The 25,293-nt window shown below is 38.8% G+C and overlaps 1 protein-coding gene across 15 annotated transcripts in view; it reads right to left on the reverse strand.

Moving 5' to 3' along the window:
- UBR5 (ubiquitin protein ligase E3 component n-recognin 5) overlaps window positions 1-25,293 on the reverse strand; it is a 123,442-nt gene that overhangs the window by 73,174 nt on the left and 24,975 nt on the right. For all 15 annotated transcript variants that reach the window (XM_070221607.1, XM_070221601.1, XM_070221604.1 and 12 more), the window contains 7 exons: window positions 8,447-8,491; window positions 7,493-7,574; window positions 6,954-7,030; window positions 6,111-6,230; window positions 2,662-2,851; window positions 2,314-2,473; window positions 1,571-1,720 (listed from right to left, as the gene is read on the reverse strand). In XM_070221607.1, the coding sequence (XP_070077708.1) occupies window positions 1,571-1,712 (142 nt within the window). In that variant the 5' untranslated portion in view covers window positions 1,713-1,720; window positions 2,314-2,473; window positions 2,662-2,851; ... (2 more) ...; window positions 7,493-7,574; window positions 8,447-8,491. The remainder of the gene's footprint in view (window positions 1-1,570; window positions 1,721-2,313; window positions 2,474-2,661; window positions 2,852-6,110; window positions 6,231-6,953; window positions 7,031-7,492; window positions 7,575-8,446; window positions 8,492-25,293) is intronic.

A 25,293-nucleotide genomic window follows, 5' to 3' on the forward strand; every position in this document is an offset into this window, starting at 1 on the left:
AAGAACTATTTAGAGGCAGATTTTTCTGAAACCCAAATACATGTTTTTAGAGCAGAACTGCTTTATTTTAAATTGGATTTTTAAAATGGAGTTTAAAATTTCTGGCTCTGATTAAAAATGCTTACCATAACTTTTTTATCTATTCAAAAACGTGCATAAATTAGAATTTCAACACATTAGATACATAAATTTTTATAAAACAAGTATTTGTTAGAAAGTCTTCAGTTACTAAAAAAAAAACTACACATACAGGAAAAAACACTTGACAGGGTTAAACTACAAACCCATTAACTATAAAACTTCTGATAAAGCCCTGGTTTAGAGTAATTTTAGAGGCTGGATTTTTATGGATAAGTCTTATTTAAAAATTTTTGAGAAACTAGACAGGCATTTTTTTCTCTTAAGAATCTTTATAGAAAGATTTCCTTATAAAAATGCTTACTCTGCAACTGGCCTACGAACTCTCTAAAGCCAGTTTTTTTTCAGCCTGCTCATACCTTATGTTTTGAACAGGTAATCAAAATTTACTTTCCAAGACTTGGATAAGAAGGACTAAAAACAATATTAAGTTGAGCCATATGAAACTGCCACCCATGCAAGTCAAAAATGGTCAAGTACCAGCAATTTCATATGGTTCAAAGTAAACAGTGCCAAGAGAGAACGATGATCTACAGAAAAGCAAAAAGGAGAAATTTAGAAGGAATTATTTGTGTTAGATACTGAATTTTTGAAAATGTAATACTTGATGCATTTAAGGTATACTTTACTATACATTTATTTTAAAATTTTTTAAGCTATTACATAATAGGTTCAATATATTAAAAGATCATCATAAGTTTCTTATTTTAAAATTCTGCTTTTAAGTGTTAGGTGTTTGCAGCAAGGTCTTTTCCAGTTCACTAACGTTAGTAAAAGATTCAGCTGATTCTTGTCTATTATTTGAATCAAGCAGTTTGACATTCCGGAAGGTAAAAATATTGACTTAATAAAAGTTAAAATGCAACTAAATCTATACCAACATATACAGAGAAAGTCTTATATTTGTTATGATTTCAAAATCTTCTTTCGAACCTCTACTATGTACTATACCTAAGGATTTCAAACTTTTGGAAATAGCATTCTACTAAGCTAAACATTTCTATATATTTACTATTGGCCAATCCCATTCTAGTAACTTTTCTCCTATTTCACTCTTCCATCTAACCAGGATTTAACATGAACAGAATAATCACTTTATTTTAATCAATTAAATTAAAGAGACTTGTTTTCTGAATGCTGCATGTCACTGTAAAGTAGAATTCTGCTTTTAGTTCAGAATCCATATTCCTAATTAAAAACATAGTTAGGTAAGTCATAACCCTTGATAAGTATTCCACCATGTAGATAAGAGCATCTGTAAAGTACTATTGCAGTCTTCAAAATCAGTAATAACTAGTTTTAATGCCAAAGCATCCAAAAACACTAATAAGTAATGAGTTTATTCCTGTAATATTAAAAGTTCAAATATAGTGAATTCTACCATTCTCTCTCCATACAGTCAATGATCACAAAGAAATAAATGCAAAATTACCTCGAGATGAGCCTAGCCTGGAAAGCGATGAACGACGAAAAGAAGGGTAACCAAAATAGCTAATGTCTTCAGAAAACATGGCATCCGCATCAATAATGACACTTGGGTGGGCAGAATGAATGTCAGCATCAAGAAGAGACATAAGATCCTCTATAAACAGAAACAAATACGAATAAAGCAGATATAGAGAAAACATCTGTAGACCAACTGAAAGCTCTCTGAAAAGTAAAATAAATTAAAATCAGGGACTGACTACTTACATAACCTGAGAAAAAAAGCAACAACTATGCAGGAAATAAAGTTAACATTATTAAGAAAGATTTTAAGGAACATGAAATGGATGATCATTGCTTGGGCTACCTACTAAATCATAAGAAAAAAGATATGTCTTTAAGATACTTGCGACATCAGAGAGATAATACAGTCAAAATCTAAATACAGTTATTACACATTCAGTAATACGGGCATCAAAAAACACATTCCAGAGCCACCTATGAGCAAGTGATAAAGCCATGCACGTATATCCACGTCTTTATTAGGACCAAACACAAATCCACTGAGCGAAAACATTTCTCTGGTTTTCCCTTAAAAAGAATTTTACAATCAAATCAAACACTATAGTGAGAAGTATACACCACCTTGGAAAGAACAGTGAGAAAATCCAATGCACTTTAAAATTCCATTCCCTAGGCAAAAACTCTCTCCCCCTAGAGATGATAAAACCATGATGGTGATCCACCAACCTCCAGGCAAATAAGATTCACTGGCTGTATCATCCCCATCGTCTCCATCTTCATCATCCCGGCTAAGTAAATTATTTACAGCAAGGTTTACATCAAGATTTGTTCGCTGAAGCTCCCGAATAATGACACTTCTGGATTTGCCTTGTAAAACAACTTGGGCCTGAAATTATAAAAAAAAGAGTGCTATGCTAATTTTCTTTTGATAAATTCTTTATGAAAATCAGCTTCCTAGGATCAATACTTCAGTATCTCACAATTCATGATGAGTCATGACTACAGCCCCACTATGTTCCATCAAACCTCACCTTGTCCTGTTGTCTTACATTAAGCCTTCTACAAGAGCCATACCTGTGAAATCAGCTCCTCTGGAATGACGGAGGCTGGAATAACTGGCTGGGGCTGACTGCCCAAAAGCCCAGACCCTCGATCCCGTCCGGTCCGAATGACTCGAGTCTGTCGGCGGGAATCGCGAGCTCCAGCTGACGACCTACCAGAGGACCCTCCTCCACTTCCACCGACTCCAGAACTCCAGCGACTTCTAAACAGTGGAGAATTTACAGAATTAAATGCACTTTAAATCTCCATTCTGAAAAGACTGCTTTGGGTCTCATTCTCATTCTCTTAAGCTAAGATAAAGCTATTTGTCTGATACATATTTTATAGTAGTATTTTGATAGAACAAGTTAACAGAACTGACCTTTAAAATAACACTGTTCCCATTTTTTTAATGCTTATAAACACATTCACTTTTTACAAAGAGAACAATCACACTTTTGCATCTTTTAAATAATTTTTTAAACATCCACATACCAAGTATTTCTATAGTTACAACTCTAAAATGAGTTATAGAATACATCTCACCTTTGCATGAAAGACCCATCAGACATAACTACCAACAATCTGCTACACAAAAAGTAAAATTCATTGAGGACTCCAAGTGCTTTGCATGAAATAAAACATTCATTTACAAAGATAGTAGCTCATTAATATTTAGCACCATTAACCTCTTCGACTAAGGGGAAGCCACTATTTGAAACATTCATTAATTTTTTCTTAAGTATGGGAAAACAACTTAGAAAGGGCATGTCTACATTTTCACATATTGCCCCAAACATGAGAATTAAGAATCTTCTGGCCCTGGGGCTTGGCCCGTGGTCGAGTGGTTAAGTTCGCGTGCTCCGCTTGTGCGGCCCAGGGTTTTCGCCAGTTCAAATCCTGGGTGTGGACATGGCACCACTCATCAAGCCATGCTGAGGTGGCATCCCACATGGCACAACTAGAAGGACCCACCACTAAGAATATACAACTATGTACCAGAGGGCTCTGGGGAGAAAAAGGAAAAAAATAAAATCTTAAAAAAAAAGAGAGAGAAACAATCTTCTGGCCCTGTGGCATAGTGGTTAAGTTCAGTACGCTTCACTTTGGTGACCCGGGTTCATGGGTTCGAATCTCAGACATAGACCTACACCACTCATCAGTCATGCTGGAGCAGTGATTCACATACAAAACAGAGGAAGACTGGCACAGATGTTACTCAGGGCATATCTTCCTCAGGAAAAAGGAAGAATCACAACCATAATACAATTGTTTTTCTGCATTCAATCAGATCTAAAAGATAAAGATCACACAAATAATGTTATTAGCCTTTAAATTATGACAGTGCTGGCTCTCTTAAAAATGAATCTACTATGTACTTAGAGATCATTCAATCTAGAGAGAAGTACTTTATTCCCAACTCCTCTTCATTGCACTCACCTAAGAGTGAAACCTTCAACCTCCTATTGCAAACAGATTTAGTTTAAATTTGATCTTCCAAGGCTTTCTTTTTTCCCCTTAAAAATGTTTGAATATACTAACCACTAACAATGCTCAAATCAATACACAACAAACTTCTTGGTCTCTCTTCTCACTTAACTGGAAAGCCCAATATCTGTCTAAACAAACAAAACACTTTACTTACTTATTTATTTCTTTTGCTAAGGAAGATTCGCCCTGAGCTAACAATCTTCCTCTATTTTTCAGTATGTGAGCCACCAGCACAGCATGGCCTCTAACAGAACAGTGTAGGTCCATGCCTAGAAACCAAACCCGGGCCACTGAAGCAGAACGCACTGAACTTAACCACTGGGCCACCAGGGTTGGCCCAAAAAACACTTTTTAAATAGCTGCCTCAGTAAAAAAAAAAAACTCCAGGGGGCTGGCCCCGTGGCCGAGTGGTTAAGTTCGCACGCTCTGCTGCAGGCGGTCCAGTGTTCGTTGGTTCAAATCCTGGGCGCAGACATGGCACTGCTCATCAAACCACGCTGAGGCAGCGTCCCACATGCCACAACTAGAAGGACCCACAACGAAGAATATACAACTATGTACTGGGGGGCTTTGGGGAGAAAAAGGAAAAAATAAAATCTTTAAAAAAAAAAAAAAAACTCCAGAAAACCTGGTGTCAAACTTCTTCCAGGTTTATCAAAATGAAATGAAAATTTCATTTATTACATATTATTTTGAGAATTATCATACACGGTTATGTTAGTTGTGTGCATAGGACCATTAAAAGGAGATACATCACATTTTAATAAAGACCAGAGCTATGTTTCCTATTAACAGCTCTAGCACAGAATGAGTTAAAAAGGATACACTCATCTAAATGACCTTCCTCTACCTCAAAATAAACTTAGGTCAGCATAAAAACAAAAAAGCAAAGAAGGTAAGCATCTTGGGATCTCAATTTTTAAACCTAACTTTACCAAGAAAGCAGTGTCAAAATAAGAAAAATGTTTAAAACCTTCCTCCTCTCCTTGAAACAATTTAAATTGCTTCTAGTTATATTCCTCTGATCAGCCTTTGAACACATGCCAAGCTGACTGATTTGGCATTACCTAATCATCAATTGGGTAACTTCAGAAAATCAAGAATCAAGGTATAAAATGAGCTAAAGTGAAATCATCTGGCTTAGAATTTGTATATTATTTCTTTAGTTTGATAGCATACCAATTTTAGATAAAATGTAAGAAGAGTTGAATATCTAGTTTAAAAGGTATATATTTCATAAATAATTTAAAAAGTAAAAATAAGGTACAGAATTCCAGTTATAGAATAAGTAAGTTATGGGGTATAAGGTACAGCATGATGACTATAGTTAATAACACTATATTGCACATGTGAAAGATGCTAAGAGAGTAGATCTTAAAAGCCCTCATGACAAGGAAAAAGAATTTTTTTTAACTACATGTGGTGATGGATGTTAACAAAACTTACTGGGATCATTTCACAATATATACAAATATGGAATCATTTTGCTGTACACTTTAAACTAATATAATGTTATATGTCAATTACAACTCAATTTTTAAAAAGTAAAAATAACTTTAGTAAAGCCTGTAAGGTTTAGTTACATGATTCTCAAACCTCACTATATTAACTCAGAAAAAACTACTAAATAGGTAGTAGTCTTTTCTAAATAGGATACCAAAAAGGAATAAATGTTAGATATTTTTTACCCAAGATTAAGTCACAAATAAGACAAAAGATGGTATCTTTGAAAATTTTAAATAACACAAATGGCATAATAAACGCATGTAAACATCAGACATTTTTAAAAGGTCAAGAGCCCCGGGGTAATGGTAGTTAGCCTGTGTGGGTTATTTTTATCCTGGTGGCTCGCCACGAGCAACATGCGCTCCAGCCCAGAGTTCAGGAGAGTTTCCTCATCCCATCCCTAGCTGATACTGAAGACGATCACTCAGAGCGTACTACAGGCGGTGGCCTAGACCACCGCAGGCCATCATCCGGCCACAACTTACCCCAGGGTGTTGCCTGCCAGCCTGCCCAGAGTCTCGGAACCTGAGAGAAACCATGGGGAGTCGCTTGTCCTACCAGGCCTCGATGTCCTCCCCGCCCCCGAGTTGCTGTTCAACTTTGACCTGGGGAAAAACAAGAGGTAGAACAATCACAGGACAGTCCCCAAATGCTAGGAACAAGCCTGGAATCCCAGGCCTCACCACTCCAGGGCCTACTGTGGGAAAACACTGCCAGTCTAGTAATTCTCTCTCACTCCCACTGAGACGCACACTTCCTATCAAAGAACAAACCCAACAACCTGCAGCCTCGTAACAATCCAGAGTTCTTTCCTGGATGAAACTGCTTTCATGGTTTGCTTGCAAATGCATCCTTTAGATTTTTAAAGTAATGATGCTTTCTTTAGAAAGAATCAATTGAAACTCATCATACAGTATCTAGCAACCTTTTTTGTATGCCATCACTTACAAAGACCAAAATTTTAAAGACCCTGTCATTTTCAAGTACTAAAAGAGAAAAAATGTGATCTAAAAAGTCATTTCAATCAAAGAACAGATCTGACTCAGGACCCACTAAACACATAACACCATTCTTCTGGTAACCTATTTCTGTTAAGCGATGATCCACTCCTCTGCTACTTCTAATGCTAAATACTTCAGCTGAAAATCAGTGCTTGCAGAAAAATTAAAATCAAACTACAAAGTAACCATTTCACTCTATTTTAAACCTATTTTCTACAATAATGCTTTTTTTTTTAACTTGAGGGTTACTAAAATCAAAACACGAGTTCAATATAATACCTTTTAAGAGCTAAATATTAACTAAATAGAAAGGACATAACGTCTTACCCATCATTATTATCAGGTTTACCCAATTCCAATCTGTCTGGCTGTACTGAAAAACCGATCCTGCAAACTCTACCATCCTAAAAGCAAAGAAAGTAGAAGAAATTTCCAAAGTAAAAATACATAGTATTAAAATGTGAATTCATTCAACAAACAGATTATGTATCTATCACTGTCAATTCAGAAGACAACTCCCTTCCAGAAGGTGCTCATACCTGAGTTGGGGAAATATGATTTACATACACTATCAAGAAAGCAGTACAAATAATTTAAAATATCTCAGTCTAACAGAATTTAGAGTAAGGAAATGACTGGATATCGTGAACTTCTGCATTCTGTTACTAACTGGTTTCAAGCTCTATTAAATCCTGTAAGCTTTCTCTGGACCAGAGAATTTACACACGAAGGAAATGGACCTGGGTGATCTCTGAAATAACTCTTGCAAGAAACTGCTGTTTTCCATGGTTAAAAAGGAAGGCACATGATGACACACAGTTGTATTTTAACTGTTCATTTTCATTTCTCTATTTTAAACAATTTACCTCAAGAAGAAAGGCAGCATGATTTGGTCCCACCACACACTGTTTAATAGTAGCCTGTTCCAACACATTCAAAGGGGGATGGCTGGAGAATTAAAAAAAGAAAAGTATGCAAGTAAAGTTATTTTTAAATGATAAACATATCCTAGGTTTTTTTTTAACCAATTAAGAGAAGAAAAAAATAGGTGGCAAAATGGCAAAAATTGTTTTAAAAAACTAATATTTTGAAGCAATCATTGAAAATAATAATTATGATATCCCCAGTTATTACAGCTCCTTGGCATGCTAGATTTTTTAAAAACTAGTATGAACAGAAACTATACTTCAATTGACCCAACTCATAAAAAGTAGATATTTAGATTAAAATATTCTCACTTTTTTTTTTTTTTTTTTAAGATTTTATTTTTTTCCTTTTTCTCCCCAAAGCCCCCTGGTACATAGTTGCATATTCTTTGTCGTGGGTCTTTCTAGTTGTGACATGTGGGACGCTGCCTCAGCGTGGTTTGATGAGCAGTGCCATGTCCGCACCCAGGATTCGAACCAACGAAACACTGGACCGCCTGCAGCGGAGCACGCACTCAGCCACGGGGCCAGCCCCTAAAATATTCTCACTTTTTTAAAGATTGGCCCTGAGCTAACATCTGTTGCCAATTTTTTTTTCTTTTTTTCCTTCTTCTTCCCAAAGCCCCTCAGTACAGAGGTATACATTCTACTTCTAGGTCCTTCTAGTTCTGCTATGTGAGATGCCACCTCAGCATGACCTGATGAGTGGTGCCAGGTCTGTGCCCAGGATCTGAACCTGCGAAAGCCCGGGCCACTGAGGCGGAGCACGCGAACTTTAACCACCTGACTGGCCCCTAAAATACTCTTAAATAGCTGCTGCCTAAATATGAGTTCTTTCTCCTAATAAAAAGATTGTTCTTTGTCAGGAAATTTAAAATATCTTAAAATTCTTACCTGTTTAAATTATATTTGTTCAGTTTCTCTGAAACTTCCCGTAACCTTTAAAAGCAAAACAAAACGTAAATAAACCACATGTACAGATCTTTTGTAGAGAAAACAGTTGTGATGGGTACTTGTACCATTATTTTGAGGGTTTCTAACAGTAGTATACATAAAATTTGCTTTGGCAAGAATGTTTTTTATACTATCTTTGATTTCTGTCCCCCAAAAGATCACAAGTTAACTCTACAATCCCTTCCCTCACCATGCCATTAGCAACTTAAATAATATTTTTTTAATATTTTCTTTTTTTTTTTAAGATTTTGTTTTTTTCCTTTTTCTCCCCAAAGCCTCCCAGTACATAGTTGTATATTCTTCGTTGTGGGTCCTTCTAGTTGTGGCATGTGGGATGCTGCCTCAGCGTGGTTTGAGAGCAGTACCATGTCCGCGCCCAAGATTCGAACCAATGAAACACTGGACCGCCTGCAGCAGAGCGCGCGAATTTAACCACTCAGCCACGGGGCCGGCCCCTTAAACAATATTAATCCCATTTTACAAATGAGGAAACTGAGGCTTCTAGAGTTTATATAACAAAAAGTGGCAGCAGAGCCAGTATTTGAACCAATGCTCAATGGAAAGCCACTTTTTTTTTTTTTTTTCCCCTTTTTCTCCCCAAAGCCCCCCGGTACATAGTTGTGTATTCTTCGTTGTGGGTTCTTCTAGTTGTGGCATGTGGAACGCTGCCTCAGCATGGTCTGACGAGCAGTGCCATCTCCGCGCCCAGGATTCGAACTAAGGAAACACTGGGCCGCCTGCAGCGGAGCGCGCGAACTTAACCACTCAGCCACGGGGCCAGCCCCAATGGAAAGCCACTTTTTAAACACTGTGCTATACACGCCAAAAGAGATCCTTGAATGTACACGTATATCATGAAATGAAAATCTACTAAGAATTTAATACAACAGGGCAGAAAAAGCCTGAAAGCCTAATTGACTTAAGACAGGGCTTCAAGTTCTTAAAGGACCTTATGACACAAAACTGCAAATTAAAACCTCCATGTCACAGCCAGCCTGGTAATGCAGCAGTTAAGTTCATGCGCTCCACTTCAGCAGCCCAGGGTTCGTAGGTTCAGATCCCGGGCACAGATCTATGTACCACTTATCAAGCCATGCTGTGGCAGGCATCCCACATATAAAACAGAGGAAGATGGGAAAAGATGTTCACTAAGGGCCAATCTTCCTCAGCAAAAAGAGGATTGGTGGCGGATGTTAACTCAGGGCTAATCTTCCTCAAAATAAAAAAACTCCACACGCATATATATAAAACAAGGATAACATCTCCTTCCCCACCACCTTTTTTTTTTTTTTGCTGAGGAAGGTTTTCCCTGAGCTAACATCCGTGCCCACTTTCCTCTATTTTTCAGTATGTGGGCCACCAGCACATCATGGCCGCTAACAGAGCAGTATACGTCTGCACCCAAGAACCGAACCCTGGCCACTGCAGTGGAGCATGCCAAACTTAACCACTAGGCCACCAGGGCTGGCCCCAACATCTCCCATTTTTAAGAATACTGAATGCTTAGAAAAATCTCAAAAGGCTGCATAACAAAAAGATATTAACTCGTAATACCTATTATGATTTTGTTGTTTCTCTCAAAGAAATAGTCTTGAATTAATATAAAATATCATAATACTCATTTAAACTAGGCACTTTTGTCAACCTAAGGAAGTCATTTTATAATGTAAAGATGTAACCAAATCTTATTCCTAAGCAAGAATAACTTTCAAATGATGCCACACTTAATTTCTCTCCCAGTAAGTAGATACTCACTGGTGACTTTATTCTCACTCCCAAAAACTCCCAAAGAATAGCCTCTGATCAAGTGTGATGTGGCCCCCAACAAAATACCTTTTTGTAGCCTAATGTCGCATTTACTTTTATTAACAAAAACGTGTTTTCACTGATCCTGTAAAGTCAAGCTTTTTCACCAAATCCCAGTTTGCTCATTTACAAGGCACACTTCTGTGTTCCAAGACAAGATAAAACATCCTAAGAGTAAGGCACTATGGAACTCATGAGCCCTGAGAGAAGGCTGACTAGAAAACGGGAGAAAAATAAACTGGGACGCTCCGTTCTGGGCAATAACAACAGGCTTCAGAAGACCCAGAGCAGAGGCGGGAGCTCTGATCCTCTTCGGCCCACATTTACCATGAGCAATTTAAAAACTTTTCACCAGGACAAGAGCCAAGAGAGTGAGAAAATGCTGGGAAAGGTTTTACTTCCCAATACCATAGTAGTGACACTTTCAAAAGGTACTCGTTCACTGGCATACAACTAAACCATTCATTTCCATTCCTTTCTTAGCCCAACACTGTCTTTGGAGCGTTCAGCAAAGTTTACAGCTCCGGATGGGGGGCGGATAAAATCTGTCAAAGTCTTTCAAAACTGGACAATAACTGAGATTAAGAATTAAATGCTGCTTTCACGGCTTCAAATATTCAATACACAATATTTATAAAACTAAAATAAGCTCTGAGGAAATCAAAATGTGAGAAAGCAGTAACTCAAGAACTCAATAGTAAATTTCAGGCTACTTAGGGGATAGAAAAAATGGTTACTGCCATCTAATTTTAAAAGCCATTCTAATCTTAAAAATCATGGTAGACCCCTAACCACATCTGAAATGTACACCTATTTGTACTGGAAACAATACCCACTGGAGAGCAAGAAATCTGGGGTTTACTCCCAGCTCATCTACTAACTGGGCTCATTTTAAGCCCATTAGGTCTCAGGTTCTCATCTACGTGGGGAAAGACTAATAAGTCATCTCTGGTTCTTTTCAGTCCTGAAATTCTTATGAACGTATGAAAAGCAAATACATCAGTGGAGGATGCATATGGAATGTTTATATGGAAATAGCACTTACTAATTGTCATATTCAATTTCATCTTACCCATCTGAAACTTTCACATACAAACTGATTTTACATGGACACTTAAACTGTCTCCCCAAATATCAAATTTTTTAAATTTCTTAAATTCAATCCCCAAAATTTACACAAAACATATCATTCTTTCAAATCTCAAGACAGTTATCATGACTAAATTGGCCCTCTACACACTAGTTTACATAGATCCCAGATGATAGTAACAAAGAAACCTTCAAGCAAAAAAAAAAAGTGAACTATAAAATCAGGAGTATTTGCTTCCCTTTACCATCACAGTCCTCGGCAGACATGTGAACTGCAGAATAGTGCAGGCCAGGGAGCGCATTCATCTAATTCACTAAGTCACCGAGCGTCTCCACACAGGTACTAACACGCATCACTCTCACGGCTCTTCCTCCGAAAGTTCACAGTGCTTAGTTATTAACTGTATCTCCTTTCAGAGCAACATTAACAAAAGTTTTCCCTGTTTTTAAAATAAAAGGAAAATCACGCTAGCGTTCACCAAATTCCATTTCAGAATAAATCTTTACATGTGGTTGTGATGGAAAACAATTTTAAGAGTACAGCGTAACATTACAAAATAACCTCCTAACTCAGCATTTAATCTCACTGAGGGACAGACAGGAAAGCCTCTGTGGGGTGGCTGTAACACACAATGGATAGGTTAGCAACAACCTTTTGACAATCCTTGGTACTCCTAGACCAAAGATTTATTCTATATTCCGATTTAATGACCTATTTTATTCCTTTAAATCTACAGACATTTTACAGACCCAGAGGCTGGAATTTTCTTTTTAAAGCACTAAGGTAAAGTAACAGCAAACTGGTGGTAACAGACAAGAAATCAAAGTATAACAGTACCTGCTAAAAGCTAACACATTTCATGGCTGCCCTTGAAATCCCCTATAATTTCAGTCTCATTTTCCTCAAATTTAACATAATAATTTCAAAGATAATTCATCTTCTCACTTATCCTCAACTGGCAAAAGCGCTCAGTGAGGTTCTACAGTATTATAATTCTCTGCCTGCTCCACCACACAACAATCCTGCCTGTTCAGACACACATACCCTTAAACTGAATGAAAACTGATGGATTTCTAGCTGAATTTCTAAGCCTAAAAAATTTAGGCATCTTTAGATCCCTAAAAGGCTCCAATTCTCCAGGACAGAAAGCTATCCCTGACATCCCATGTTCTATAAGATGATGGTTTCCGTATACCCGCAACTGTAAGACAAGCTACACCCATCATGTTCCAGGTTTACCAGCAATCACTTTCATGGTGGAAAATGGCATAATCTGTGCCGAACACATTTCCTCCGGTCTCATTCCCACTTATTTTCAGGCCCAGCTCGAATGCCTCCTTCTCCATGAACTTCGCCGGGTAGCCCTAACTTTCTTCCTACAGAAGTCTACGGCTTCTCCCTTAGGGAGGACCTTCACTGTCTGCTTTACATTCTCGCCATTGGGGTTTCTGTCTCAAGTGGCTTCACAGACTCTAAACAAAGAGAAGATAAAACTTACCGAGTCTTTCTGCACTCTTTCACTTCTTTAGATACAGTTCCAACAGTAAAAAAGGTACGATAATACTTGCATACAATCCATTTCAGAGGCAGAAACGGTTCCTGATCTTAATCTCAACAAAACTAACTCTCCAGGTCTTGCACCTCAAATTAAAGCTTAGAACAAGCAAGAGAAGTGAATATACAGATTTCTTTTCAGATAGCTGCCCATATAACTCTTATAAGCAGACCAGGCAAAACAGAGAAACATTTAATGACTCACTACTTACCCAATGATCACATTAGCAAACTGCCTTTCAAGTGACCCCACTCCAACCTCCAGATATCCACCCACGGAATAAACCTTTTACACACATATAATTTTATTTTGGAGTAAAGGGTTTAATAATCCATACAAAAAAACAAAAGCCAACAGTCAGTAGGGGTTACCTCCAACACTAAACTTCATAGACACCCACAGAAAACGTCTTCAAACCCACCTCTTGCCATCCATGTGAGAGAAGGCAGGTACTGCCAAAACCCAAGTGCAGTACATTAAAAACCTGTGTCCAGATTATTTTCTTGTAGAAAAAGATACACAGTAGGAATACTTCTGGGAGTTCTCCAAAAGCAAACTCTAAATCTTAAAACAGAAAACTCAAAAAGCAATGAAAATGCACATAAACATGGAGCAACAACTACATTCCTATTACTGGACAGATGGTAGAGACAGGAGCCAAACCCACCTCTAACCACAGAACACGGTCTTTCCACTACATCAGCATACACTTTCCTAAGTATGGGCAGTCAGTCCTTAACTGTCACACAGCGTTCTTTTATACAACTGCTGCACCATATTGTACACTGCCACCTCTGAACTGCTTCTTTGCATGCCAAGTGTTCACATTATCACTAACATCAATACATTCAAGCTATCACATAGTGGTCCCACCTGCCAGCCACTGTCGCTGGGAGAAGAGGCTGTGCTTCAGGCAAAGTCGCAGAGAGCATTTTGCGATGGTCATTTACTTGTGCCACATCTAGTAGGCACATCCCCACCCCTACCAGTAAACTGAAAGCCTGGAGAAAGCTTATTAATCCAGTCCAGAGGGCATCCAACCCAAAGCCCCTTTCCACACAGTACTGGAGAAAGTCAACAGCAAACCGCCTAAGGCATGCTCACAGGGGAGCCCCTTTAAGGGGTCTTGGGTGTAAGATGGTCAACTGAGACTTCTCCTCATGCTGCCCTGTGGATCTGCTTTTGTGTAAAGGGATAAAGTCTTCCCCCCTATCTACCCACTCTCTGTTGTGGCTTAAATATTAGGAGCCACCTTGGCCCACGGGGCTGAGGATGGCAGGGAAGAGCCTGGAAGGAATAGGGTTGCCTTGTCCCATGCCAGAAGCACCAGCACATTAGGGATGATTCTCTTCATCTCTGTGCTTATGAAAGACTCTCACTGTATGTCTAAAATTTAACTTCAAGACATTCAATTTTCAGATACACTTTTTTAAATCCATTTTGTACTGCTTCTATCTGAACCTAACCCTGATCATGGGCTCCCCAACTTCGGGATTTCACGGAACAGTAAAGAGGAGTGAGGTGGGTGGAAAATGAGAGAGGCGATATAACTATTTGGACAACACACACAGAGAAAAAAGAATCACTATACCATTTTCACAGCAAAAACGTAAGAAGGCCATAACCCTAGAATAAAATAAATTTAGCTATATTAAAAACTCTGTATTTTGTCCTTAATTTTCTCCTGTCACAGCTGACTACAGAAAACTTCAAGGTTTAACATTAAGGAGCTAAGGAGTAAGAATATTGTAACGGCCCAACAGGAACTACAGATGTTCCCAGAAACAAAACAGAAGATTTCAAGGCTTTGAGAAAGCAGACCATAAGTTTATTTTTTTGTATCTCCTATGGAAGGGTTTTCTCTAAAAGTACATAAGGATCTCTGTATGTGATGTGTATTTTTCACCTCCTCAAATAAATTAAGAGTCTTCTCAACAGCCTCCCTTCCCAATCCCTCATAATGTATTTTAATGATTCTCAAACATTTTAATCTCAGGACCACTTTACACTCAAAAATTATTAAGGACCCCAAAAAGCTTTTGTTTATGTGGGTTACATCCACGATATTTATAATATTAAAGTAAAAACCAAGAAAATTGTGAATATTTATTTTAAAAATAAAAAACCCATTACATATTGACATAAATTAGCTATATATTATGAAAAATAACTGTGATGGGAGACTGTTTTACACGTTTGTGGACCTCTTTCTTATCAATCTTAACATAAGATAGCTAGATTCTCAGATCTGCTTCTGCATTCACTATGTCACACTATATTGTTTTGGTTGAAGTATATGAAGGAAAGCTGGCCCTATGTAGACAACTTGTTGGACAGGGCAGGAATATTTTAATACCCTTTCCTGATCATTGTAGATATTTTTCTCTGATATTACACCGAAACTCAACAAGTGACAGTTTCTTAAAAGTTGGCTGCAATGTAGAATCTGAAACTCAATCAACGAACTTTTCATATTGTTATACTAAAACCCATTGGTGCATCTTGCACTCTGAATAAATCATTTATCCATGGATGATTCTTTTTAGATATAAAATGGCACAGCAAAGTGGCATGAAGTAGCATAAAGCATATTAAAAAATTTAATACTGTCTCCTGATAGTATTAAACTCCCAAAAAGGGCAGTGAGCGTCCGTCCGTCATTCACTTGCCAGTGGTTCTCAGTTGGGGAGTAGGTGGCAGTAGGGGCAAGGATACAAAAGAACCTCTTTAAGACTTACATGCAAAAGCTACAGTCAACTACTAGAAGGAGGTAGGGGGAGCCTTAAGGAGATGTCACAAACCACCCGCCTACGGATGTACACATGATATTGAATCACACGGCATTTTAAATTTTTTAAAGATTTAAAAAATTCTTGGCTAACATTTAAACTTGGAAGATTTCAAGCAGAATTTCAGATTTCTAGCTTCTTTTGAAAAATGAGATCTAACAACTGCACTGGTGACTAGAGGCGCCCTTGTCTGCCTAGTACCTGCAGGCCTCTGGGTAACTGAGCTGGTGACTAGAGGCGCCCTTGTCTGCCTAGCACTTGCAGGCCTCTGGGTTTGAGAGGCTGATACCAGAAGTACTCCTCCCACTCTCTGAACAAGGACATTTCCTTGGTGAAGAGGAATACGATCACAGTTTTATAATTCCAATCTCAGCTTGTACATTGATCCCTAATATATTTTTGCTCAGCCATAAGTCTTAACCACATTTTATTTCTTTAAATTTGATTTGATAATTTCTAAAATAGCAGTCTGACTTTTCTCACTTTTTGCCTACTCAAAAAAAATTATGCCAAGTAGCAAACATCTGACTTTACTCTTGAAAGACCCCAAATTACACAAATGATGGCTTTTGTAGAGGGAAAATCCATCTGTCAGCTTCCTGAATGACAATTATACGTAGGACTTATACATACTTTATGCTTACGGAGATGACAAATGCCAGTTTATATAATGTGTTCACTTTACCCTAAATAAATGATACAGGACATTCACCTTCAAGATGCATTCAAGACCAAAAAGAAAAGAAGTTTCTAAATAAATATTATAAACGTATAAAATGATACAAATTTTTTAAATGGGAAATTCTTGTAACTATTCCCCTTAAAACGGTTTTCAGTTGAAACTGTTCAAAGATTTCTATAAGACTAAGATGAGAAAATTCACGTTACAGAAACACTCTGCAAACTATCATAGAAAAAAATGACATTATACTTACAAATAATTTCTTCTCCTAACCTGGAAAATATTCTGGTTGGAAACTCTTATATATATAGTGTCATAAATAACATCTTTCCTAATAAAATGAAAAGGAGACCAAAATCCCAAACTACTGTGCCATTTGAAAGATAAACACATCTCTGAGAAACTAAATGCTAAACACAACAAAATGAGTCATTTTCCTTAAAGCCAAACCAAGAATGTTATTTTCAGCTTCATTCAAAACAGGAAAAGGGAAATACACATGCCAAATAGACAAGAAGAAATTTGGTAGAAAAAATACAAGATATGGCCTTCATCCATTAATTCTTCCTGACAATTTCTTAAGCTCTTCTGTCTCATCTAATTTCACTCCCTAACAGTAAGACTATACATCTATACAAGAATCAAACTGTGCCAACAGACAGGATAAGAAAATTTCTTTAGAGCTCCATCTAAAAAGTATTAGCATCCAGGCCAAAATTTCAAGAGAAAATTCTTGGTCTTCTTCACCCTTAGGCCATATCCACATTCGGACTATCTGCAACATCGTTCATTAAAGTATCTGCCAAATGCAGATAATGTATCAAATCGTTACAAACCCAATCTTACCTCTCCATGCAAATCAAATGTCTCAGGAGAAAACTGATGCACTTCACAGTATAAATACTGCCATCTGGCGAGTTATTCAGTCCTTGACATAGAACTGTAAACTCAAGTAAAATACCTATAATGAAATGCAATTTTTCCATAGAAACAAGACAATGAGGAGATTATATTCCTGAGCAAGGATCGTGATGCCATTAGATTCAGGAAAGCTTCTTTAAACCGGAGCTACTACTGGATGGCTTCTCGTTGCCCTTTAGCATCAAAGATGAAGCAGCAGTTTCACTGCCTTTGAAACAGCCGTTTTACATTGCTGAGCTGCCAATCCATCTGCCCCGGCAACCACACCTGCAGTCTTGTGAGGGCTAGCACGGTGGAGAGGGAAAAGAAAAAGCTGTGGAGTCAGACAGACAAACCTAGCTTCAATTCCACCCCTACTGCTAACTGGCTCTGAAGACTTGGGCAAGTGTACTTTAACCTCCCAGAGCTTGGACAAGGTTTCTTGGTCTGTTAAATGGAGATAAAACCACTTGTCTGGTAGTGCTGCTGTAAGGATTAAACGTAATTTTGTAATGTACCTTGGAAAAGCCAAGCACTTAAATGCTCAATAAATGGCAGCCATTATCATTATCACTGAACTATACTTGTCATCCTTGGATAGCTTGCTATATATATTGCTGCTTCAAATCCACCAAGTTCTGGCTTGACCTGGTTGCCAAACTAAATAGCCCAATTTGAATCCTGAGATCTGGCAGGAATCTGAGCATCCAGGGAGTGACAGCTAAGTCTGGGAATTCTTGGAACCGGAAATCTCCAGGGGCACTGTAACTCTCTGTGTCTTGTGCATGGGTTTTTATTTCACAACGAGTGAAAGATTACCTCCTCTTCTCGCCCCTACTACCTCCAATCTCATCTCCTCACTCTTCCAGAGCCTTCTACATGCCAAACATCACTATACTCTCACAATTCCTTAACTAAAGTATCCTTACAAACTACTCTCTCTCTTTTTGGGGGGACACACCTATTCCCTCAGCCTAGAATAACTATACGTATACACCACGCCTTCTACACATCTAGCTACTCTTCACTCGAGGTGAGGCTGAAAGAACCTGTGGGAAACCTTAACTCCCCTTCCATGCCAATGATACCTGGGGCACACTTCCTCCACAGCACTTCTTATGCTGTAACTACTGTTTGACGGAGTATTTGTCTCCTTCACCGTCTCACGAACTCTATGAAGACAAGAACCATGTCTTACTAGTTTCTAAATCCCCAGCACCTGACACATAATAAATCCTTAGTAACTGTGCAGGCCAAGAGATGTGTGACTGAACAAATGCATGGACGTTTATATGTCTTGGCTCTGAGTCCTACACTGCCTCAAAATGGTGGGTTCACAGCTTTTTTATTCTTTTCATAGGCTTTTTTTTCTTTTTAAGATTTTTAGATGTTCCGGTATGCTCAATATGATGAGACTAAGTTTTTTAAAACACACCAAAGGAATGTTGTCCTATAATAACCCCTCTGGAGGCTCTACCCTAATTCAAAAGGTCCTGGGGTACTATGAGGAATCTCTGAAACTCTTTGAGAATCATCCCCAGAAAGAGTTTACCAGACAGGAAAACCACTCAGTACTTTACGGCCTGGGAGACTCCCCCAGGCCCCTCTGCTTAGAGGACAGACGGTCTTCTTTCTCCCTCCCTCCCTCCCTCCTCTGTGGTTTAATCTGGTGTTAGGAAATGTGCTGAAGGGCCAAAAGGAAGGTGGAAACAAAGGGAAGAGGGAAGGAGAGATCATCAGGAAGAAAATTACAGATAAAAGCCCAGTGTGCAGTTGCCTGCTTAAGTGCCTGAAACCGATAACATGAGTCTAACTGGTTAAGTGCCTTAAAATGCAAACTACAGAAAGTCTGTTCACTGACATCTATTGGCATGTAATGCAATAAAATATTCTAACATTTAATGCTATAGCAAAATAGGAAGAATTGGATATAAACAGCTGTATTAATTTTTCATTTGTTTGTAGCCACGAAAAGGTAAAATTAGAGTCAGTTGGTCCTACCTAGATACCCAAAAAAGCCCTGGGTTTTGAGTCTCAGCTCTACCATTAAAAGATGGAAGAGGACCTTGAGGAGGTCACTTAGCATCTTCTGCTCTCATGTTTCCACCTCTGCCTAAAATGGCGGTTACCATATCTGTTTCACAGAGTTGTTTTAAGAATATGATAATACGCCACATGCAAAAATAATGTGTACCATCTAAAATAACAGTGTCTAAATCTGGCTAATCATCACAAGGTCCAGGGAACGTTTTAAAGACATATTCCCAGGCCCCACCCAAACCTACTAAATCAGAAATCTCCAAATACAAGGCTCGGTAATTTATATTCTGGCTAAATAAATTATGGCACATGCATGAAATCTCTCTGGAAGGAATAACATTAGTCACCTACAAGGAAAGGAAGTAGGCAGCTAGGGAACAGAGCAGGAAGGGAAACTTTCCACTGTGTGCCAAGGTACACTTTCTGAATTTTAAAAACCACATATATAGATTATCAACTCAGAATTTAAAAAAAAATTTCTAAGCTCCCAAAGTGATTCTGATTATCAACTAAGTTTGAAAATCACTACTCTAAAATACCACAAATACATGTAAGGATTGCTTAAAATAGGCACAAGATTACTAATCCATTTAAGGAGATATTAATAACCCCACTATTTCAGGTTTTGGAAACGCTTAGGACAGCCCCTCTTAGAAATTCACAATTCACACATCTCTATTAGACTCTGGAAGCCCTACAATATAGAAACCCATTTAACTATGCTTAGCCTTGTGTTTTCCAAACTGAAGCTGCACACAGAACACCGTTCAGGACACTGGTTTGAGATTTAAGCTCCCTGAGGTATAGACCATGTCTTACTCGTCTCTCTACCCCAGCACCCTGGAGAGTGCCCAGCACAGCCTCTCCAAGAGGCAGAGCTCAACGTGGTGACGCACTGCCTTTCCTGTCTTTTCTCTTTATCTAAACAAAAGCGATCCCCCCCATTTTCTTATCTAATCAACTTCAAGGACAAAAAAAAAATAAACAGCATAAACAATCCCATTCTGTCTAAAATTATATTGTTAAAAAACGCAAACTATCTACAGCAGATTTTTTTTTAATTAAAATAAGATGGGGACAGGTATTTTTATTCCTTTAAGTGGAAAAATAAAAGATCTTTAACTATGATTCAAAATCATCTACTTTTAGGAGACAGCAATGGATTTCAGTATCATTTTCCTTCTACAGAATAAGCAGACCTTGCTGGGCATCTTTATTCCCATGAAGCCAGACTAATCGAGTGAACTTTATAATCAAACTGCCGAACTATCTTCCTTACTGCTGAAAGGATGCTCATCGGTGTTCAGGGTGGGGGGAGTGAAAGCTGTATCAAACGGTTTCTTTGAAATCTGCACCTACTGGCTTCCTGACATTGGGTCTCTAACCCAGAAAACCTTCCTTTAGGCATAATCCAGAGATCTAAAACCAAAGGAGTCAAACAAATGTCATCAAAATTATAAACCACCAAATCTAAGGGCTCAACCAGATCTCTACTGTTTTACTAATCTGGAACACAAACAAACACAAATTTCTCCGCTCTGGCAACACAGCTACCATAGCAAATGCCTGGCTCCCACATCTGGCCTTCAGGGATGCACCATTAACGCTTCCAATCCATCTAACAACAAATACTCAACCCAATCAATGCCGACTCAACAAGCAGTCTTCCATTTCCAGATGGACACTCTTGCAGAGAGGCCCTCACCTGTCTCAGTGCCCACCCTCTTCACTTCCCAACCACTAAAAAACACATTGGTGCTTTTAAATAGTGTGTGGATATGACAGAGCTAATCCTGGGAAGGATTAGGAAGGAGAGCGGCCTATCTGTCTACCAATCCCTAATTATCACCCCCAAACTGCTGGCTTTCTTCTCCATGCCTTTTTCTTTAATGCCTGACTTACTAGTCAGAGATACCATGTTCTTTGTTTTTTTTTTTTTTAAAGACTGGCACCTGAGCTAACATCTGTTGCCAATCTTTCTTTTTTTCTTCTGCTTCTCCCCAAAGCCCCTGAGCGCATAGTTGTAGGTCCTTCTAGTTGTGGCATGTGGGATGCCACCTCAGCATGGCCTGATGAGCGGTGCCATGTCCACACCTGTGATCCGAACCACCGAAACCCTGGGCCACCGAAGCAGAGCACGTGAACTTAACCACTCTGCCATGGGGCCGCCCCAGAGATACCATGTTCTTAATCTTGAGGCACCAGGCACTAATAAGTTTATTGTTTAATCAGCTACCTCCTCTCTTCATAACTAACTTTGACTATGGAGAGGGAGAGACAGTGGGATAGGGAGTGAGTTACATGAAACATTTCCTCATCTCCAGCCTGGCGCTCTTCACACTCTCCACCATCGCAGACCTGTCCTAGCCATCACCAGGTCAGAACAGGAATGCCTGCAAAACTCAGTCTCCATCATCATAGCTACAGCCCACAGCATAGCCCTTCTGTGCCCCACAAAAACAACGGGTATCATATAATGCTTTAGTGTTTACAAAGCAAAACAGTTAACAAACCTAACAAAAACAGAGCCTACAACAAGAATACTATTAATAAATATCATCACTTCACACTAGGACCCTACAGTTGCTCTGAACTAGACTAAATTCTCTACACCTCCTTCCTTCTCTGAACACTGAGCACCCCACCAAGCCTGATGTAGACAGTCAACAAAGAGGTCATTCCACAGGTCTGAGGGGTCCTGTTCTCTTCACTTTCTCTCTTTTCCATCTAAAGCTAAAAACAGTAAAGTAGGTAAAACTAAAACAAACAGAGGGGAAAAAAACGTGTAAGATACTTATCAATTAACAAGTCTTCGCTGTATATAATGTGCAGGTGTGCAGACAGGGGTGGAAGACTGGGTGAGTAGAGACGGTGCAGTGAGTTCACTTTGGGAAAAACTCTCCTACTCTGAACATACAACTACGAAAAACAACTGAGAAAAAGAGAAACCCAAAACACAAAGCCAAGATCAAATGTAAGAGAAACAATCTCCACAGAGGCCAAAGGAGCTCCAAGTGCTCCCCAGTGAGAGGCTGGGCACCAGGGTCAGGTGCATCCTGGAAGCTGGAGCTGGGCTCACAGTTTTGTTAGAAAACATAGCTGAAAATTTTTACAGTAACCACTAAAAGAATAGAAATACAATCTATGGCTTCCAAATCAAAAGGCGGTGGGGGAGGAAGGGAACGCAGAAAGCTAGAACCCTAACAGAGGGAAAAAAAGCAGCAAATAAAAGATCAGAATATATGAAATTCAGACAGTAGAAATAAATTTACTTACTGGTTCACCTCACACATTAAAAGTCAAAGATTATCACAGTGAAGGAAAAGAAAGCATTAATTGGGATAAAGAGAGACACTATACAAACAACAAAAGGAACAATTCACCAAGAAGAACATTCAACATGCATGAATTTGAACCTCAAAAATATACCTAGCAAAAACTGACCATTTGAGAAACTGTCAACTCCAATGAGAAATTTAACATACTTCTACTGGAAACAGTTCAAGCAGAAAAATATTAGTAAAGACAGAAACTTTGAAAAGGAATGCTAACAAGCTTGATCTAACAAATAAAGATGTAGAAACCTGTTCCCCAAACTGGGGTGTCAGAGACTTTTTTCTTAAAGCATAAAGCACAGTGTTACCTCTGACTTCTGGATTTAACAGATAAATAAAATTTCCTTCGAATTATAAGGACAATCACAAGGCTGTCAACTTTTCATTTTGCCAAGTTTCAGAAAAAACAACCAACTACTGTTAACAATATTTCATAAAAAGAAAGATGTATTTAAAAAGAAGAAAGACAATCTGAAATAAAAAATTTGTCTCATTAACCATGGACTGTGAAAGCTTTCTTAGAAACTGGCACCAGTACAGAATTGTACTTAATCCAGTAGTTCTTAACTTTTTTTTTGATCTCAGGAAAACAAACACATACAGATTTTTTTCATCTAATATTGTGTCCTTGATATAACAGTCCCCTTGTTTGCCAACTGAGAAAACAGAAGACTACACCGGTTAAGCGATTTACCCGCACATACTCAATTAAGGGGTGGGAGAGAGAGTGCGAGACAAAACCTCTCCAGGCCTCCATTCTTGCCATCACTCCACACCTGCCTAGGGTCCAATTCAATCAACAAATACCTCCTCAACGCCCAGAGTATAAAGGCCTGGTGTTAAGTATTACAGGAAATAAACTGTACTATAAAGTACACTGGGGAGGGGGGAGACAAGAGAAGCACCTGAGGGGGGTTGCTACATACTGGGGGACAGCACCCCTAATCTAAGCCACAGCTACAGAAGACAGCATGAGCTCCCCCTGAGGAAGCCTGAGGAAAAAGGAAAGTTGAAAACCACTGATTCAATCCATGCATCTTAAGTAATTTACGATCTACTTTTAAAAACAAAATATATACATAGAAAGACAAAAAAATAAAACAGTAAACCAGGTGCCAAGATGAGTGCTATAAACAAAAATTACTACGAGAAGGCAGAATTCATTTGGGGTTAGAAGAGTCAGTGAGGGCCAGGGCTACAGGGGAGTCAGGATTTTGAAAAGGGCCCTTGAAGGGGGTTGGGATCCATCATCTCAGAAAAGGGGGAATATTCTAGTGGAAACATTTACAATGATTTATCTATTAAACAAAAAAAGTTCGGCTCTTAGACGACTAAAAAAGTTACAGTTCTCCAAAACACTTCAGGAAGCCAAGAAGATAATTCTAGGATTTGGAATTATGTAACTTTTCTTACAAGTCATCTGAAATGGACAGTGCTAGAGAAAGTCTACTAGTCAAAATATAAGTGCATGAATAAAAAAGACACACTATATACCACCTTTCTATGATCAAAGAATTACTCTTTTTGAAATCAAAATCTCCCCTCAAATAAGGCTAAATATCAAAATAGACTATTTAAAGGCAGCCAATATGACAAAACAGTAAAAAGGAAAGACCAATGACAGATGCAGCTCTCAGAACAGCAGATACAAGGGACACAGATCAGCAAGCCTTCCACTTGGCTACGTGGTGTGGACGTGAAATCACACAAAACGAAGGCTGCACGGAAGAACACGAATGCTCTGAGGAGAACCTTAATAAACGGGAAAGCAAAGTAAAAAACCTTTCTTCCCGCCCCTCACTAGACGTAGAAGAAAATAAAAAAGAAAACATGTCAAAAAAAGGCAATAAAAAAAAACATAGGCCCTGATTACAATAAGTTTTGAAGAACTTTTTCCACGCCTGAAGACCAAGGGAAGCCTCCCAAAATTCTATTTTGAGTTGGGCTTGAATACATTTTGAATTATTAAACCAGCACATCCTGGGATACTCATTTTCAGAAGAAAACGGGAGGGTTACTCTAAAGCCAAGAGCAAGCTTCAAGCCTCTCCTGAGAGCACACAGGGCCATGGCCAAGAACCACAGACAGAGGAGCAGAAATTACGGGAAAAGCGTACAAGCCAAAGAAAGAATCACATAAAAATCATAAACATCATCCTGCGTGCTACAGACTGAATGTCTGTGTCCCCCCAAAATTCCTATGTTGAAACCCTAATCTCCAGTGTGATGGTATTTGGAGGTAGGGCCTTTGGGAGGTCATGAGGGCGGAACCCTTGTGATGGGACTGGTGCCCTTGTAAGAGACAGGGAAGGGCTGGCTTCCTCTCTGCTCTTGCCGTGTGAGGATACAAGGAGAAGCAATCATCCACAAGCCAAGAAGCAATGCTGCACCAAAATCCGACCACTATGGCACCCTGATCTCAGACTCCCAGCCTCCAGAACTGAGAGAAGTAAACGTCTGTTGGTTAAGCCACACAGTATGGTATTCTGTTACAGCATCCTGAGCAGACTAAGACATCTAGTTACCGTATTCAGAGCAAACAGGAATCACTTTCTTGTCTAGAACTTGTAGTTAAACATAAGTTTATCTCC

This window comes from Equus caballus, chromosome 9 (assembly GCF_041296265.1).
Source record: "Equus caballus isolate H_3958 breed thoroughbred chromosome 9, TB-T2T, whole genome shotgun sequence".
Taxonomy (NCBI): Eukaryota; Metazoa; Chordata; class Mammalia; order Perissodactyla; family Equidae; genus Equus; species Equus caballus.